This window comes from Microcaecilia unicolor, chromosome 1 (genome assembly GCF_901765095.1).
Source record: "Microcaecilia unicolor chromosome 1, aMicUni1.1, whole genome shotgun sequence".
Classification (NCBI taxonomy): domain Eukaryota; kingdom Metazoa; phylum Chordata; class Amphibia; order Gymnophiona; family Siphonopidae; genus Microcaecilia; species Microcaecilia unicolor.
The window spans coordinates 581594199-581612689 of record NC_044031.1 but is presented as its reverse complement, the minus strand read 5'-3'; the positions used below and the strand labels follow the sequence as shown (position 1 = coordinate 581612689).

Genomic DNA, 18491 nt, shown 5'->3' with positions numbered 1-18491 from the left:
AAATGCTGAAATACTAGTAGTCAGTGGGACCCTGCCCTTTCATTTTATTGCTTGAATTTATATGTCCTGTACTTCAATAAAGATATTCTCAAAAAAAAAAAAAAAAAAAAAAGTAAAAGAAACTGATCTAGTATGAAAAATGTCGTAAATAAAACCCGCTATTCTGCCATGCCTTTTAGAAAGACAGTTACAATAATACAAAAGTATAAGCCTGGGGACAGGCCTGCCACAGATAGGCTGACTACCCTTTCTGAAGCCAGGTCTCAGTAATAGTTAATAAATCAAGCAGATAAGAAGAAAACAAACCATACATTAAGCTTAGCTTATTACGAACAGTCCTTACTTTCACTATGGCACTCTGTAAACCGATTCCAGAAAAATCTGCTGTCTTATAAGCAGGTGACAAATGATCTAAAGAACGTTGAACAGTTAGTAAATTAGCTACTTGCATAATTCTGTTGTAATCAACAACGAAAGTGGATAGTAACATAGTAACATAGTAAATGATGGCAGAAAAAGACCTGCACGGTCCATCCAGTCTGCCCAACAAGATAAACTCATATGTTCTACTTTTTGTGTATACCCTACTTTGATTTGTACCTGTCCTTTTCAGGGCACAGACCGTATAAGTCTGCCCAGCACTATCCCCGCCTCCCAACCACCAGTCCCGCCTCCCACCACCGGCTCTGGCACAGACCGTATAAGTCTGCTCAGCACTATCCCCGCTCCCAACCACTGGCTCTGGCACACACCGTATAAGTCTGCCCAGCACTATCCCCGCCTTCCAACCACCAGTCCCGCCTCCCACCACCGGCTCTGGCACAGACCGTATAAGTCTGCCCAGCACTATCCCCGCCTCCCGCCACCGGCTCTGCCACCCAATCTCGGCTAAGCTCCTTAGATAGTAACATAGTAAATGAAAGTGGATGTCTTCTAATATGAACTTGAATATAATGATATCCCATATTTCTTAACAGAAAAAAAGCTGCTCAACATCAAAATATAAAATAAGCCAAAGAAAAGGTGTTTGCGAAGGAGCATGCAAAAGAGCACATCATACTCCTTTGGTGCATGCCTGCAGCATCTGCGTGCCGCAGTTGTCAGTGTTATATATTCAAGGGCTGAAGAGAATCTGGGTCTGTGGGAGGGATCAGAGGTGGCGTCAAAAGTCAAACAAAGAGAAACTGGGAACTGCAAAACAGGACAAACACATAATTAGCACAGTCACTTCGATCAAACTATAGTATTTCTTGTCGATCTACAACTGGGTGCTTCCATTAGGCACCCAGAGGACGCACCTTAGTAGCTTATTCTATAAAGGTACCTGGTGCCTAAGTGCTATTACAGAATAATAGCGTAAACTGGCTAGAAATGTGCCTAACATTTAGGTGCTGAAACTGGTGCAAGAACGCAGGTGGGAGCTCCGTCTATGTCCCGCTCATGCTCCGCCCCTGTGTACGCCCCCTTGTAAATATATGCTATGTAAGTTAAGCAGGTATTTGCAGAATAGAGCTGAGGAGCCATGCTAACATTTACACACGTGCATAAATGTGAGCTCCTGGGTTATAGAACTGTCATTCACATATATTATTTTCAAGAGATGAGGCTAAGATTGTTTTTATTTTATAATGCTTGGAATCTTTTAAGCATGAACATGATTCCAAATACAAGGCACATGAGAAATAATAAAACTTGCAGACTTTTTCCTCTATATTTCATTCTTCTCTCATTCTATAATAAATCATTTGCAGATAAAATTGAAACACATTTAGTCTTTGGTCCAGAAGTACCATGAGCTGTTTCCACTGTCAAAGGTCTTGAAGTGAGAAGCCACTGTTTTCCTTAAGAAGATGTTGCCGAATCAGTGATTTTGATAGTGGTTAGGTACGCCTTTTTGGGGAGGGGGTGGTGGTGATTCCAAACAGAAGTTCTCTAGAGAGTCAAGATGCGATGGCTGATAGCTCCAGGCATGGTGTATATGAAAAGCACAAGGAAGAGGACAAGGATGATTAAGATCAGTCCGATGATGATGTACTTCTTGTAGTTCCTCCAGATCAGATGATAGAGACACTTGAAAGGATTCACAAACCAGGAGAAGGAGGTGTCTGGACGGCTAAGAGGCAGAAAGACAAAATACCCAAATAAACCAGAGATGTCCAGAATAAATCAAACCTTTTATTACCCAGAAAAATATAAAAACATCACCAAATATGCCTGACTAGTGGAGCCAAGTAATTTTCATTATATAATCAGGAAATAATGAAGGGCTCAATAATCAAAGTGATTTAAGTGGACAGAAGAAGCTCCTGCCCGCTTAAATCGCCAGTGGCTGCCTAACCCCTGATATTCAGTGGCACTAAACCAGGTCGTGCTGCTGAATATTGGCTCTGACTGCCCATGTTAAAAATGGGCAGGTCAGGGGCAGTATTAGGGGGGGAGGGGGGGCTGCAGTTATGTGGGTGCTGGCAGGGATCTGCATACCTAAGTGGCTGAAATTAGGACAGCTCAAAAGCTGTCCTAAATTCACCTGGGTAGCTAAGTAGGCCCTGGCACTTAATATTGGATGGAACCCATATAAAAAAATGTTTGGAATTTCCCCTTTCCCACCCTCCTGACGAGGTCCATAGACCCCCTCTCAACCCCTGACATGCTTCATAGCCTCCTTTCACAACCTCCTCACAGGTCCACACCCCTTCCCATTCTCACCCTCTATCTGTCAGGATAGGTCCCCCCACCCCCCAAAAAATACTGGGAGGTTGCTGCAAGAGGTTGCAGTAGCCATTTTGTGAAGGCAGTCACTGGGGCAGGATCAAGTAGGTTTTGTTTCTGCCCCCATCGCCCCACTTGATCACCAGGGAGGTTAGCTGGCCCTTAGGGGTCCTCTCTAGACTGGTAGGTGGGGGGGGGGGGTGGAGATGGGGGTGTGGACCTGTGTGGGGAGGCTTGTGAGAGGAGGCTATGGACCATATCAGGGGATGGGAGGTGGGAAGGGGGCCTATGGACCTTGTTAAGGGGATCAGATGGAAATTGCTAATTTTTTAAACGTAGGTCCTGGCCAATATTCAGCCGGGGCCCACATAACGGTCTTTTGTGGGCCCCGGCTCAATATAGGTTGGGACCTGCATAAGCTCTGGCGGCCACAAGCATTTCAATTAGGCCTAGAAATTCAGTGCCAATGCCTGGATAAGGCCTGGCCCGTGGCTGTCAGTGTTTAAGAAAACGCTGACCGCTATGGGCTGAATATTGGCTGAAATATGTCATTGCTGTGTTGGCAACTTTCAGGGTAGCATTATGCTCTTAATTGCAATATGAGTATTAAAGTCAAGGAATGGTAAGATTCGTAATACGCAGTGTCATGGAGCACAGTGGAAATGAATTTTCCATTATTAATGAGTCGAGATCGATCAAACCTCAGTGAAAATGGTTATTTCATAGTATGTGGCTCATTTACAAAATAAAGGCTGGTGCAGTTTAAAATAGCATTGCACTGTGCCTCAGCTCTAGAATCCGCACCATGGCTGTTTGCAGGTGGGGTACAGATTAGCACTAATGAGGCACTGATTAAAGGGCTCTGAGCCTGCTGCTGCTACTGTTTATAGGGCTGGCATTGGCCTCACCTCCACAGATTAGCAATTGGTAGGAAATTCCCACTCTTTTTTTTTAAATTAAGACAGGAAGTTTAAAGAACTCTTACTCCAGTGTTTGAAATTTAACTGTAATTAATTCCTAGTGTGTCAACCAGTCAAAGCAGAGCAGGTATATAAACCCCAGGGCTGGCTGAAGATGTGAGCTAGTCAGGCACTGGTTTAAGGCACCCAAGCCTAAGGGTGCTAAAAGCTGTCTCACTAGTTCTGCCCTTCACAGTGGTGGGAGCTCCTTCTTTTGCTTCCACTGCTGTGATCTTTCTCGGTTCATCTCAGTTCTTGCTACCGGCACTGTACAGGTTTTAAACACAAGAAAGAGGCATAGCCCATGTTCTGATGAGAAACAGGAAGTGTCTGATCTTGTGTTTAAAACCTATGTGGTGCCAATGGTAGGGTTACCATATGGCTCCAGAAAAAGGAGAACAGATTGAGCCAGTCTGGGTTTAACTTCCATTGCTTTCAATGGAAGCAAACCCTGGACTGGATCAATGTGTCCTCCTTTTTCTGTAGCCATATGGTAACCCTAGCCAATGGCAAGATGAGAGACAGGTCAAAGAAGAGCCCAGTGGCAGGATTGAAAGGAGGAACTCCCTTCACTGTGTAAATGAGTTATTGAGGTGGTGTCAGGGAGGGAAGGAAGGGCTGAAGCTGGGGGATCTGGGGTTGGAGGAGGGCTAAAGCTTGTAGGGGAGTCTGATGCTGGGTGTGGGGGAGGGGGGGCTAGAAGAAGGCTGAAGCTAAGGAGCTGGAAGGAGGCTGAGTTGGAGATTGGGAGAAGGGAGAAATGGGACGGTGCGACGGTGCTTGGGCTGGGACAAGGGGGCTGGCATTGGCAGATGCTAGGGTGAGGGTGGGAGAAAGGAGAAAATGCTGGGGAGTGACAGGATAATAACATAGATACTTTGGGTGGGGGGAGAGGAAGAAGCAAGGCCATATGTAGGGATCATGATGAGGGTGGGGTAAAGAGGAGGCGAGGCAGGATCAATGAATACTGCAGATAGAAGTAGATGTCACTATGGAAAATGGAAAATACTGCATCAGTATTCTGCTGTAAGTTTCCATAGCAAATTTAATTAGATTCACAGTTAGTGCCAGATGTCTACTAGAGTTTGTTGTAAAAATGAAGTCCAGTGCACAAGGCAAAGCGTAGAACTGAAGGTGGAGGCTATCATGTCTGATGGTTGACTTGCTATTACAAGAGTTTACAAACAGGCTATAGGTGAGCCAGATTAAAAGGAGGTAAGATTCTGGTATCCTATGTTACCAAAAGAGTGTCCATCTATGTTCCCACTGGGTTGGAAAACATAGGATGGAAGAAGGAGGGCGGAGACTTTCAGTCTGAAAGTGCCCTGCAGTGCTTGTATTTTTGTTGGAAATATATAACTTAGGAGTTACGATTGGGAAATGCTTCTTGTGTGCTGCAGGGCATTTTGGACATTGTCTTGAATAGGATTTGTTCTGGGAAGATGGATAATAAAAATCCAACTAAATAAATATAGAAATAAATGAAGCAGAGAGAACTAGAGCAATCTAATTTTGTCTACTGTGCGAGATTCCGATAGGAGCTGTCATTTTATTTCTCTATACTGTGTCGTTTTGTTACATTGGATCAGTCACAGCTGATGACTGAAAGCAAACAAATCAATGGCAGACCTGCCTGAGCTCCCTGTTAGTTCACTGAGATAGATAAGCAAGCAAATAATACAATACTGCCATCCACCCACCATTTTCTCATTTCTAAGGAAGACATTTACAATGAAGACATTTACAAAGACCCAATGTCACTGTCCTACAGTCACTTAGATTCAGATTGTTGGTGGACATTTGGTGGAAAAATTGCAAGAGGACCTTATAAGACTGGGAGACTGGGCATCCAAATGACAGATGACGTTTAATGTGAGCAAGTGCAAAGTGATGCATGTGGGAAAGAGGAACCCAAAATATAGCTACATGATACAAGGTTCCACATTACGAGTCACTGCCCCGGAAAAGGATCTAGGTGTCATCACTGATGATACATTGAAACCCTCTGTTCAGTGTGCAGCAGCAGCTAAGAAAGCAAATAGAATGTTAGGAATCATTAGGAATCACAAAAAGTAGCACATATGAGTTTATCTTGTTGGGCAGACTGGATGGACCGTGCAGGTCTTTCTCTGCCGTCATCTACTATGTATTAGGAAAGGAATGGAAAATAAAAATGAGAATGTTATAATGCCTTTGTATCTCTCCATGGTGCAACCGTAGCTTGAATACTGTGTGCAATTCTGGTCAAACCATCTCAAAAAAGATATAACAGAATTAGAAAAGGTATAGAGAAGGATGATGAAAATGACAAAGAGGATGGGACAACTCCTCTATGGGGAAAGGCTAAAGCAGCTAGGGCTCTTCAGCTTGGAGAAGAGATGACTGCGGGAAGATATGATTGAGGTCTATAAAATACTGAGTGGAGTGGAATGGGTAGAGGTGAATTGCTATGAAGCTGATAAGTAGTAAATTTAAAACAAACCAGAGAAAATATTATCTTCACTCAATGTATAATTAAACGCTGGAATTTGTTTTCAGAGAAAGTGATAAAAGCAGTTAGTTTAGCAGGGTTTAAAAAAAGATTTGGATAATTTCTTGAAAGAAAAGTATGTAAGCCATTATTAAGATAGGCTTGGGAAAATCCACTGCTTATTACTAGGATAAGCAGCATAAAATCTGTTTTATTGTTCTGGGACCTGGATTGACCACTGTCGGAAACAGGATATTGGGCTTGATGGACCTTCAGTCTGTCCCAGTATGGCAATGCTTACGTTCTTATGAAATCTCTTTCTTTTACAATGTTCAGTTACTGAACACACTACCAGAGCAAAGTACTGATTAATATGTGGATTTATCTGGTGCTGAGAACATGGATTATTGAGTTCATTGATCTACAGTGGGGAGATCAGAAACAAGGGTTTTTTGGTAACCATATTCTACAGTATCACAATTGTGTTTCAACTGATTATTGAACTATATCAGTAAATACTGAACATTCTCCTGCTGCATATTTAGGAGGAACCTCTATAACTCCACAGATGCATAAAAAGTATTCACACACTTTTATTCTTGTGCACACTTCAGTGAATTTTCAAATTATCAACATACTTCTGTTTTGAAAATTACTCCATGCTCCTTGGCAAGCACAAATTTTCTGGGTTAATATACATGCATGTGCACATATTTTCAAAATTGTGCACCTTAATGCAAACCCGTCCATATCCCATTCTTGGGAATGCATCCTCTCGGTCTGGCTAAGGTTATGCATGTACAGGCTGTATGCACGTAACTTTACATGCTTATAAGGGACACAATTTCATGAAAGCCAATTTCTGCAGGGTTTTACCTGCAGAAATACTTTTAAAAACTCAGTAAATCCTTCAAATGAGAAATTCAGAGCATCCATAAAATGATAATATAATCCGAAGGATTATCTATGTATTTCTGAAAAGTACCTCTCTCCCATGTTACAGATCAGTAACAGGTGTATAAACTCTGAAGACACTTATGGACTCTTTTCCTAATGTGTGGTATATTTTTGCAGTTACTGTGCTTTAACAGCAAACATTAACAGGTGATAAAGGCAAACGCTGTGCATCAGTTGTTGGGGGCAGGCCCAGCATGTCTTCTGCTTATGCAGAGAAATATTCTTTACTGCATGTCTAGACTGTTTGTAATTAGCATGGATGCTCTTTAGGAGATGGTAGATGCTCCCGCACTAACTGTACAAGTGGCAGTGCGCTGTAAGTACTTTGTGTTATCTGCAGTGTGTGCTGCACACACATGCTCTGTCCATAACCTGCTCAGTTCCTCCATGCAGTTAACATGCGAATTAGCGTATGTTGTAACAGTTATCGCACTTATGTGGTAATAGCACGTGATAATTTAAATTAACACACTTTAGTAACAGAGCTTCTTATTACAGTATTCACAGGATGCTGGGTTAATAGAAGTATTTTTACTTACTTAGGCTTCTCCAGTGGTTCTGGTTCTTTACGGGCTCGACCGACTGGATTCTTCTCGGCTTCTTCTGAGGTGACTAAATGGAATTCTGCTTCCACTTTGCCCTAAATGGATAAGACACATATTTTATTGCTATCTGTCTTTGAAACCTACACCTGAGCTCTGTGATATTTTGTGTGATTGTTAAAATGCGAATCTCATACCCCACTCTTTTTGAGGTTTCTGCATTACAGAGAACGGTGACTTGGAGGGTTTTTTTTTTTTTTTTTTGGATGGTTTCATCTTTCTTTGCCAAAATGGGGAATGAGAGCATCTAGGGCCAGATTCAGGAAATGGTGCTGAAAAACAGGCGCTGGAAAAATCTGCACTCACAGCTATTCTATAAACAGTGCTCTGGGCTGAGTGCTCTTTATAGGCTAGCTCTGAGCGTGGATTCCTGCACCCAAAGACTTATATCAACCAGTAGCCAGATGGTATTTTGGGTGAGCCTGAGCCCAAACTGGGTGGACATATAATTCCCCCCTTCATGCACACTTTCAGCCCCTGTTCCTCATACAATCCCCCCCCCCCCAACTCATGCGCTTGCTTTCTGCCCCTGCCCTGCACCACTGACCCCAAAGAATAAAATAAATACCTGAGCTGATGGGGAAATCCCTAAGCTCTGCCAGGTGAAGATGTCCTTTGGCAGCCAGAACAAGTGATTTTCATACCTACTACAGCCGGTGGCACTTTGCCGCAGTGCTGGCCTCTCCTCTCCTGCACATACTCGGTTTTCAGGCATGTGAAAAAAACAAATATGCACACAAGGGGTTGATGCTGCGGCAACGGGTGGAAACTGCTGCCAGCCGTAGCAGATAGGAGAATCACTTGTTCTGGCTGCCGAAGGACATCTTCAGCTCACAGGTACTGGGGATCCCACCAGCCATAAGGGTGTCAGAATTTTTGGTGGGCCTGAGCTGAGACTGGGTGGGCCTAGCCATGGCTACACCTCTAACTGAATCCTGGTGCACAAGTTGGGTGTGCATCTCCCGAATTATCTTTTTTGGAATGCCCCTGACCTGCCCATGCCCCTCCTATAGCCACACCCCCTTTTGGGTTGTGCATGAGAAAATGATCTCAGTCCTTGGTATTATCAAAATTTGATTACTGCAGTTCGGTCTATGCAGGACTTAAGACCTCACTAATCAGAAAGTCAGCCAAGTCCTGTTTCTATTAAAACTGACAATTGGGTAAACTCTTGCTGTGTTTATCCTTCCTTGGATCTCTATTCCAGTCATTTACACACATAAATGGCTACCTATGTGCATAAATGACCTCATAGAATATTGATTAGTGGAAAAGTGCACGCCATGATCTGATGGTGGGTGTGTGCATAGCCATAGAATTTTATGATACATATGCATTGTCACGATTGTGACTGTATTCCATGCCTACACTCACCTAGCCTCCGGGTGACCAGGCCCTATGGCTGCTGTGGACTGTCTTCTTCCTGTTTCCCAGACATGTTCCAGAGTTCATTCCAGTCCTGATGTTCCAGCACTCCAGACTTGCCCTGGTGTTTTTGCTGCTAAGCCTCACCTGTGACCTCATCTGTAATTGCTTTTATTAAGCACCTGCAAACTTTCAGACTTGCCTTTGCAACAGAGGTCTTCAGATGAGCTTTCATCTGTGAGTGCTTGTTGCAGTTCCAGCCCTGCTAGTTCTTGTCTTGTTTGTTTCTAGCTTCAGTTCCCCTCCTGCTTGTATCTACCCTGGTTGTCTTTAGCTTCTGTTCCCCTCCTGTTTGTATTGGCTTTTCGAATTGTGCGCCATTTATAGAAGAGCACTCAGAAACAATTTTCCTACCAAACCATGAATAAAAGAACCAGACCAGACCAGTACACATTACCAAGGACCAGATACCCATGAAGGAGAGGGATAAACAGAAGACAGCTTTCATCTACCACTGGGGTTCTACCAATTTGAAAGGATGCCCCAAGGGATCACATGGAAAAGACTGTTGAAGACACAAATCTTTTGGAAGTGTTAGTCTACCTCAATGACCTCATTATATTTGGAAGAACATTAGAAGAACAGGAGGCAAGACTAATGAAAACCCTTGACAGACTGGAAAGACAAGGAATTAAGCTGTCATTAGACAAATGCCAATTCTGCTTGACTTAGGTGACGTATGTGAGACCCATTGTATCTGAAAGAGGTATTGCTACTGATCCAGCAGTTACCATTTGGGACAGACCTACTGATTTGAAAGCCCTAAGATCATTCCTAGGATTACGCTCGCTACGTGATGCACCGCCACTGTTCTTGTTGAAAGACAGAATTGTGAATTCCTATGTGTATTGTTTTCTGGTGTTTTAACCATCCAAGCACCTGATAACCTTTGGAAGACTCCTGAAGAAGGCACTACGACGCCGAAACACGGCTGTGTTGAGTCAACCTGTTATAATAAACTTTATTTTTTAATTGAAACTATACGTCTTCCCCATTGTTTGTTAAGAGCCTATCTTCCCCACCCCCCTCTGTTCCCTTTTAACTGTTTCGTGGGGATTAAGTGCACCTCCACACTTTGTATGGTACCCCCATACCTAGTGCGGTATCTTTTTGGTTTATCCCTTCTAATCAGCCTGTATACATTTCTGCAACGACTGTCATTGCTGATTGGTTGATAATACTTGACTATATGAGTAAAAATGTTCAACTGGCTAGTCAGGACAACTCTGCTGTATTAGGTAGGAACTGTGCTAACCACACTTGCCATACAGGTGGATGTGGGGACCTGTGCAATTCTGGCAGGAAGAGAGTACGAGGAAGGTCTCATACAGAAATTCAGGCTTCCAAATCCTGGTGAGTGCCATAGACCAATTCCTTTGATTTCCTTTGTAAACACTCAGGGGGGAATTCTATATATGGCACCTTAAAAATTGGCGCTGTAAAAGTACGTGGTTAGTGTGATTCTATAAACTGCGTCTAAAGTTATGCATATTTTACAGAATACGTTCGCAAGCCATTCTTAAGACTACAATTTTGCTACACCCATTTAGGCCACCTAAAACCAGGCCTAATACCTGCGCCTAAGTTAGGCGCAGATCGGGTGTATTCTATAATAGTTTGCATAGTTTTTTGAAACAACCACAATCCATCCATTCCATGCCTATAGCTACGCCCCCTTTTCAACTTCACGCATTAAAATTTACGCGCATTGTATTATAGAGTACCTCTAGAAAGTTGTTCACATTAATTCTAATTAAAGCCAATTAGTGCCACTAATTGGTTAAGTACCAATTATCAGAGCTGATCAACTTGTTAATCAATTAAGTTGTGTGCGCAATTTAGCCAAGAGAACAAATTAGTGCGTAACTTAAGGCACCATATATGAAATTTGGGGGTTAGTCAAAAATAAATTTCTGTATGAGAACTTCCTCACACATGTATGTATACACCTAATTACACCCATAGTCTATAAAGGAAAGTAACTACCAGTGCGTATGGCCCCGTCTTTGGCCGTTTTCAAATTAAAACTCAAAACCCACTTCTTTACCACTGCTTTTGACTCCTAACTTACTTGCCCTGTCCTTTATCCTCACCTCTCTATTCCCTTACCTTTAATTGTTCTGTGTACTGTCTTATCTAGATTGTAAGCTCTTTGAGCAGGGACTGTCTTTGTGTATGGTGTATAGCGCTGCATATGCCTTGTAGCGCTATATAAATGATAAGTAGTAGTAGTAGTAGTAGTAGTACCAGGCACCTTGTTCAACATTGCCCTACATGTGGCCAACTATCACAGCTATATTTATAGCTGATGGTGGTAACCTCATTATATATATGTTCAATGCCACCACTTATATATATAGCAGCGCTGAATATATATAATTTTTAAACACTGCGCCAGAGTTTCAGAAAATGTGATCATCACCAGTTTCCAATGTTAACCCATTAGGGGGAGATTCTCTGTATGGCACCTAAAAAAATCAGCAAGGAAATCAGTGCTGACTAAGCATATTCTATAAGAGGCGCCTAGATTTAGGTGCGGTATATAGAATATGCTTAGTTGATATCTCTGCGCCTAAAACTACACTCCTCCATTTACACCAATGAAAACATGGCATAAATCCCGGCATGTAGATTTAGGCGTACTGGGCCATATTCTATAACTACGCACACAAATTTTGGAACGCCCATTTCCACACCTATAACCACACCCCTTTGTGCCTGCACACATTAGAAGTTAGGCGTGGTTGAGCCTTCCTGTCTGTATTCTTTAGTGTATGTCACAACCAAACTCAGGGCTTTGGGATTAGGAAAGAGAGGAAGGCCCACCCCTTCCTCCCTCCCCTCCCCCTCTCAGAAGAGGAGTTGCGGTGTGCAATCCCTTCTTAAATGAACTTGTAAATACGGTAGTGTTACTTACAGTGAGTTCTCCTGTTTTCACAAATGGCCACCAGCCTCGGATCCGCTTTTGCTGAAAGATAGAAATCCTGTTTTCTTCGCTCATGCTTGTGGTCATGCTGATGTCACAGCTCTTTGCAGACTTAGCTCCTCGTGGAAATCCATTTAAGTTTAGTTCAATGGAACCTAGCATAACATTTAACAGTTGTGAGCAGTACTTGAATACACTTTGGTTATATGGACACACTTCAATTTAAGTTGCACATTTAAAAAAACATCCAGATGCTCTATTTCTCATATCAAGCACTACATATCAAATTAGGAGTGAGATACTACCATTGGTCCCCAAAGGGAGAAAAAAAAGAATCATCTACAAAAACTCATGGTATTTAGGGGGAAAAAGTTTTTTAAATCATCCGATTTTCTCATATTAAGCATGAGTTTTTGCGGATGATTCTTTTTTCTCCCTTTGAGGACCAATGATAGTATCTCACTCCTAACTTGATAGTGGTTTGCTAATACTGCATGTATTTTCCCTATCTGGAGCTTTGAGGTCCCAGTTGTCTAAATTTAAATTTAAATAAGGGATTTCCTGGTTGAAATCTTTCCATTACAGGTGGGAGACACATAAAGAATTTTTTTCAAACTTCCTAGAGTGTTTAGATAAATAAATTAAATTAAATCAAAGGGTTAATGCTTCCTGGCTGAATTACCGGACCCTTCCTGGGAAGCGGAGGAGCTTTAAGGGTTACCTGCATTCTTCTCAGTCTGAGGTTGCTGCCCTTCCCCCCTGTCTTTTTCTCTGGTCACACAACCAAACTTTCTCTGTACAGCAGTGGTGTAGGAAGGGGGGGGGGGGGCGGTGGGGCGGTCCGCCCCGGGTGCACGCCGCTGGGGGGGGTGTCGGCTCCGTTGGTTCACTGCTCTCTCTGCCCCGGAACAGGTTACTTCCTGTTCTGGGGCAGAGAGAGCAGGGAACCAGCGGAGCCGACGCAGCTCCCAGCAACGTGCACTCGGGGCGGAGCGGCCCTCCCGCCCGTCCCCTTTGGTAAGAATGGGCTCGGAGGGGGGAGGGTGTGTGCTCCGGGGGGGGGGTGCGTGCGTGCACCAAGGGGGGGGGGGGTGCGCCATGCTGCACCCGGGGGGGGGGGGGGGGGTGCGCAGCAGCGAACCGCCCCGGGTGTCAGCCGCCCTCGCTACAGCACTACTGTACAGAGCCATGTTTTTCCTACTTCGAAGTAAGGCATGGGCACCCTTGCTGGCCACACTTAGTTCTGATCCTAAACAATACGACTGGTCAAACAGATGTTACTCTGCCTAGCAGAAGTGTTCACATTGAGGCTCCAGTCAGCTTTCTGTGAATCTGCAAATTCTGCTGCATGCCTTGTCATGCAATACAAGTGAGATCAATTGCTTCCAGATCCTGCCCAGTTAAATCGCTAATGACCGTCTAAGTGTTGATGTTCAGCAGAACTTAACCAGATAGTGCCACTGAATACTACACACACTGCTTTTGCACTGTCCAGTTAGTGTTGGGCGGTCTGTAGGTGAAGCTCAAGTCTTAAGCAGGAACAGCCAATATTCACACTGCTAACCGGTTAAATAATCCGCTGTCCTGGGATCAGTTACTCATCCTTAGGTTTAAATTTACCTCTCCTTAACCATGCTTCTGCATACGTGTGTGCATTGTCCAAAATCCACCCCTAGGTATGGCCCACCAGCAAAGTATATAGGTACATAAGTACATAAGTAATGCCACACTGGGAAAAGACCAAGGGTCGATCGAGCCCAGCATCCTGTCCACGACAGTGGCCAATCCAGGCCAAGGGCACCTGGCAAGCTTCCCAAACGTACAAACATTCTATACATGTTATTCCTGGAATTGTGGATTTTTCCCAAGTCCATTTAGTAGTGGTTTATGGACTTGTCCTTTAGGAAACCGTCTAACCCCAGCATAGCATGGTGCAAACTTTTCAACTAGTTGGCATTCTGTAGGGGGTCATTTATGTACGTATGTTGCAATATCTGCATGTAAATGATTAAAATATCCCAAAGCGAGCATGTAGTTTACCACTTTAAGTATGCACCCCCTTACAGAATTATCCTCCTACTGACTGGACTGCATGATTCCATAAGGATTTCTTGTGCCTGATCCCCATTTGATGACTGTTGCGTGAAGAGTAGACTAGATGACTTGGGAGCTATAAATCAGAAGCAAAAAATCCATTTGCAATTGCAAATGAAAGATCACGACAATAATTCCCATTCTCCAGAGCTAGAAGCTCATGGAAGCAAGAAGATAACTACTGCACCCCCTTTCCCCCCAAAAGCATAAGTAATTATTGAAGCTTGCACAAGTGGCATATTGTACAACGGAGATCTTTTGGTGCAATGGGTGCAGGAGCATACTGAGCCAGAAATGCACTCTGTGTGGCACACCCCCAAATGCATCATGTGTTGACAAGGGAAGTCAATGAACAATGTGCAGTTTTGCTGCCCCTGCCTTTCTTGCGTCCTCTGTGGCCACACCGGCCACACATACTGTAACTAGCTACAACCCTGAGTGGGTGATAGGAAGTGCATGAACTGGTGATGGATGACCAGAGTAAGAGCAGTGTAAGTCAAATTGTTTGGTTGATACCTGGTTGATATCTAACTAGAATAATATAGGCAGGACCTTAATGATCCTTCACTGCTGACATCAATTATGCGGTTATATTTAATGTATAATATGTTTTTTATGGAGAAGTTATTTTCTTATCTGTTTTGGTAAATTCACTGAGGTCAATGTTGAGTAGAGCAGCTGCTACATAAGGTAAGCAGATGACTTATCCACTTACCTTTCATGCTGGATTATCAGTCCATCTAGCCTTTTAATTAGGACCACTGAATATTTGTTCCTAAACTTAGCTGGATATTCACTCCAAACAACTTAGGAGAGCTATTTGTATTTGTGCAATCCTTCATCTATGGATATACCTAACCATGTAGTGCTGAATATTGGTACTACCTGGTAAACCTTTGGCTTCACCCCTTGCTCTTCCCCAATGTAGTGGATAAATATTAATCAAAAGGGCAATTGTATAACTGAGTGACTGCACACTTATGCACAATGGAGTGCATAAGTGCCTTAGCACGTAACTGCAAGGGGGTGTACACGTGGTCGGAGCATGACAGAGATATGGCGTGTCTCCAATTTACAAGCGTAACATACAGAATGCTGTAAGTTAAAGGTATTGCATGGCACACTTCAGTGTGTGCCACATTTGTATCCGCTGTTGACCTGGTGTGAATGGTCATGCCTAAATTTAGGAGCACAGAATTGGTGCTCAACTTGCAGCATCAGCATGCCTAATGGGAGCCACCATGTTATAGAATTGCCCCTCCCCCAATAGTGTTGTCCAATTAAATCTGGTTTGCTTTTCCTGCTTATGAGGTATGCAGTTGATGCCCATAAATCATTTTAAATATCAAACTTATTAAGGTCAACGTTACCATCACTGTTGTGATGTCTATGGAAGGCAAATTAACACCAGTTTTTTAGACATAACATATGGGGCCCTGTTTACAAAGGCTCATTAGCATTTTTGGTGCGCACTAACTGTGTAGATGCCCATAATGTTCCTATGGGCGTCTACACGGTTAGCGTGCGATAAAAACGGTAGCGCACCTTTGTAAACAGGGCCGTTGGTGTTGGAAAGGCATTCATTGGGTTACCACAGTCTACCAGGAGTCATTAGATTTAGAATCTTCCTTACCCAGAAAGTCATCAGAGGAAAGCCTTTCAAAATCCCAGACCTGGAGGAGAAGAACTGCTGGAATTTTGCGTTCTGTCTTCTCCAAGGAGAATATATTCTCTCTCTTGCTGACAACCACCTGCTTTTCAGCTGGGAGGTAATGGAATGGATATACGAAGCGCCAGTTGAAGTTTCCTTCTCCAGTCAGAGAGTTGTAATGAACATCAGTTTCCTGACTGTCATCTTCCAGTCCCTTCAGCCATCTATACAAAAGGGTTGACCATCATTAGATCATGGTATGTTTGTTCACAAGGGTGCTACAGAAGTGTAGGTTATATTACCTGCATTTAAAGAATGAGTGCAAACTTCTTTATTAGCTATGGTATTTTGCTGCAGTTATTCAGGAATCTAAAGGATTAGTAACATAGCAAACGTTGGCAGATAAAGACCAAAATGGCTCATTCATTCTGCCCACTTGTTTCATTCACTTGTTTAGAAGTACATATGAGTTCCCTCAAGCAACTTAACCCAACTTCTTCTCCCCACACCTTGTGCCTAACTTTTTATCCCCTTCCCCACACTCCATATCTTCCTCAGGATGCCCAAAATTTTCTTCCATATTGGTCTCAGCCATCCCTACTGATAGACCGCTTCATGTCTTCTAATCTTCAGGTTTGCTTCTGAGAATATCAACCTTAGCGTTGATACCCATGCCTGCTTCCATAATAAAATTCAGCCCTTTCTTACTTACTGAAGTTTGGGGTTACCCATGGCCCTAGGATACACAACAAAGAACTAAATAATGAAATTGCAGATCTATTATTAGTAACTAGTAAAAAAGGCCCGTTTCTGTTTGAAAGGAAACGGGCGTTAGCAAGGTTTTCCTCTGAGTGTGTATGTTTAAGAGAGATTATGTGTGAGAGAGGCTTCTGTTCCTGCTGCTGTGCATTCCCAGTCCAAACCTTGACCATACACAATGATCCAGATTAAAATACATAATTTAAAAATAGCTCTTGCCTCTACTGAAATCCAATGCAGTTTGACAAATAACGGTTTGATCCTATTTGTAAAGCAGATATAGTATTATATGGGGATCCCAACAATAACAATTTAATTTTACACTTATTTATTTTAAATGGTGAGAATGGGTCTACTTCTCCACCAGAAGACCGGAAGATGGCCAATATAATGCCAATTTTTAAAAAGGGTTCCAGGGGTAACATGGGAAATTATAGACCGGTGAAGCCATCATGGATTTAGCCAAGGAAAATCTTGCCTCAGCAATCTGCAACATTTTTCTGAAGTGGTGAATAAGCATGTGGATGAAGGTGAACTGGTTGATGTGATGATATCTGGATTTTCAGAAGGCATTTGACAAAATACCTCATGAACGACTGCTGAGGAAATTAGAAAGTCATGGGATAGGGGGTAGTGTCCTATTGTGGATTAAAAACTGGTTAGAAGATAGAAAACAGAGAATAGGGTTAAATGGTCAGTATTCTTAATGGAGAAGGGTAGATAGTAGGCTCCCTAGAGATCTGTGCTGGTACCACTGCTTTTTACCATATTGGAAACAGGAATAATAAGTGAGGTGAACAAATCTGATGACAACAGAAAGTTATTCAAAGTTTATAAATCACAAGAGGATTGTGGAAAATTACAAGATGACTTTATGAGACTGAGAGGCTGGGCATTCAAATGGCAGATGACATTTAATGTGAGCCAGTGCAAAGTGATGCACATAGAAAAGAGAAGCCCAACCTATAACTACATGATGCAAGGTTCCACATTATTAGGAGACACCGCTCAGGAAAAGGATTTAGGTATCATCATTGATGATACGTTGAAACCCTCTGTTCATTGTGCAGCAGTGGCTAAGAAAGCAAATAGAATTTTAGGAATTATTAAGAAAGGAATGGAGAACAAAATTAAACATATTATAATGCCTTTGCATCGCTCCAGGTTGCGACCACACCTCGAATACTTTGAAAAATTCTGATAACCGCATCTCAAAAAAAAAAAAAAGATATAGCAGAATTATAAAAGGCACAGAAAAGGGTGACCAAAATTATAAAGGGGATGGAGTGATTTCCCTATGAAGAAAGGCTAAAGAAGTTAGGGCTTTTCAGCTTGGAGAAGAGATAGCTGAGGGGAGATATTATAGAGGTCTAAAAAATCCTGAGCGGGGTAGAATGGGTAGACATGAATCGCTTGTTTGCTCTTTTCAAAAGTACAAGGACTAGGGGCACACAATGAACCTATTAAGTAATACGACAAACCGGAGATTATTTTTTGACAAATCGGAGACAATATTTCTTCACTCAGTGTGTAATTAAACTCTGTAATTCATTGCCAGAAAATATGGTAAAAGCAGTTAGCTTAGCAAGGTTTCTACATAGGTTTGGACAAGTTCTTAAAACAAAAGTCCATACGCTATTATTAAGATGGACTTGGGAAAATCTACTGCTTATAAGCAGCATAAAATCTATTTTACTTTTTTGGACGGGATCTTGCCACGTACTTGTGATCTGGGTCGGCGACTGTTGGAAACAGGTTACTGAGCTTGATACAGTATATCTTTGGAATGTCCCAGTGTCAGGTTCTCAGGTTCAGAGCCCGCGGGGCCGGGCTCTGGTGCAAACGTGAGCCCTTGGGCTGCTGACGAGGAGCGACAGCAGCAGGCAAAACCCACCAACCAACACTGGGTAAGCACACCGGCAGGGACTGCAGGCACTGC

At 42.9% G+C, this 18491-nt stretch overlaps 1 protein-coding gene across 1 annotated transcript in view; it reads right to left on the bottom strand.

Moving 5' to 3' along the window:
* Positions 1–881: 881 nt before the first annotated feature.
* Positions 882–18491, bottom strand: part of FER1L6 (fer-1 like family member 6) — a 289857-nt gene continuing 272247 nt past the window's right edge. Inside the window, exons 38-41 of the mRNA XM_030218883.1 lie at positions 15776–16017; positions 12040–12203; positions 7635–7735; positions 882–2113 (exon numbers count right to left, since the gene is read on the bottom strand). Coding sequence (XP_030074743.1) covers positions 1933–2113; positions 7635–7735; positions 12040–12203; positions 15776–16017 — 688 coding nt within the window. The 3' untranslated portion in view covers positions 882–1932. The remainder of the gene's footprint in view (positions 2114–7634; positions 7736–12039; positions 12204–15775; positions 16018–18491) is intronic.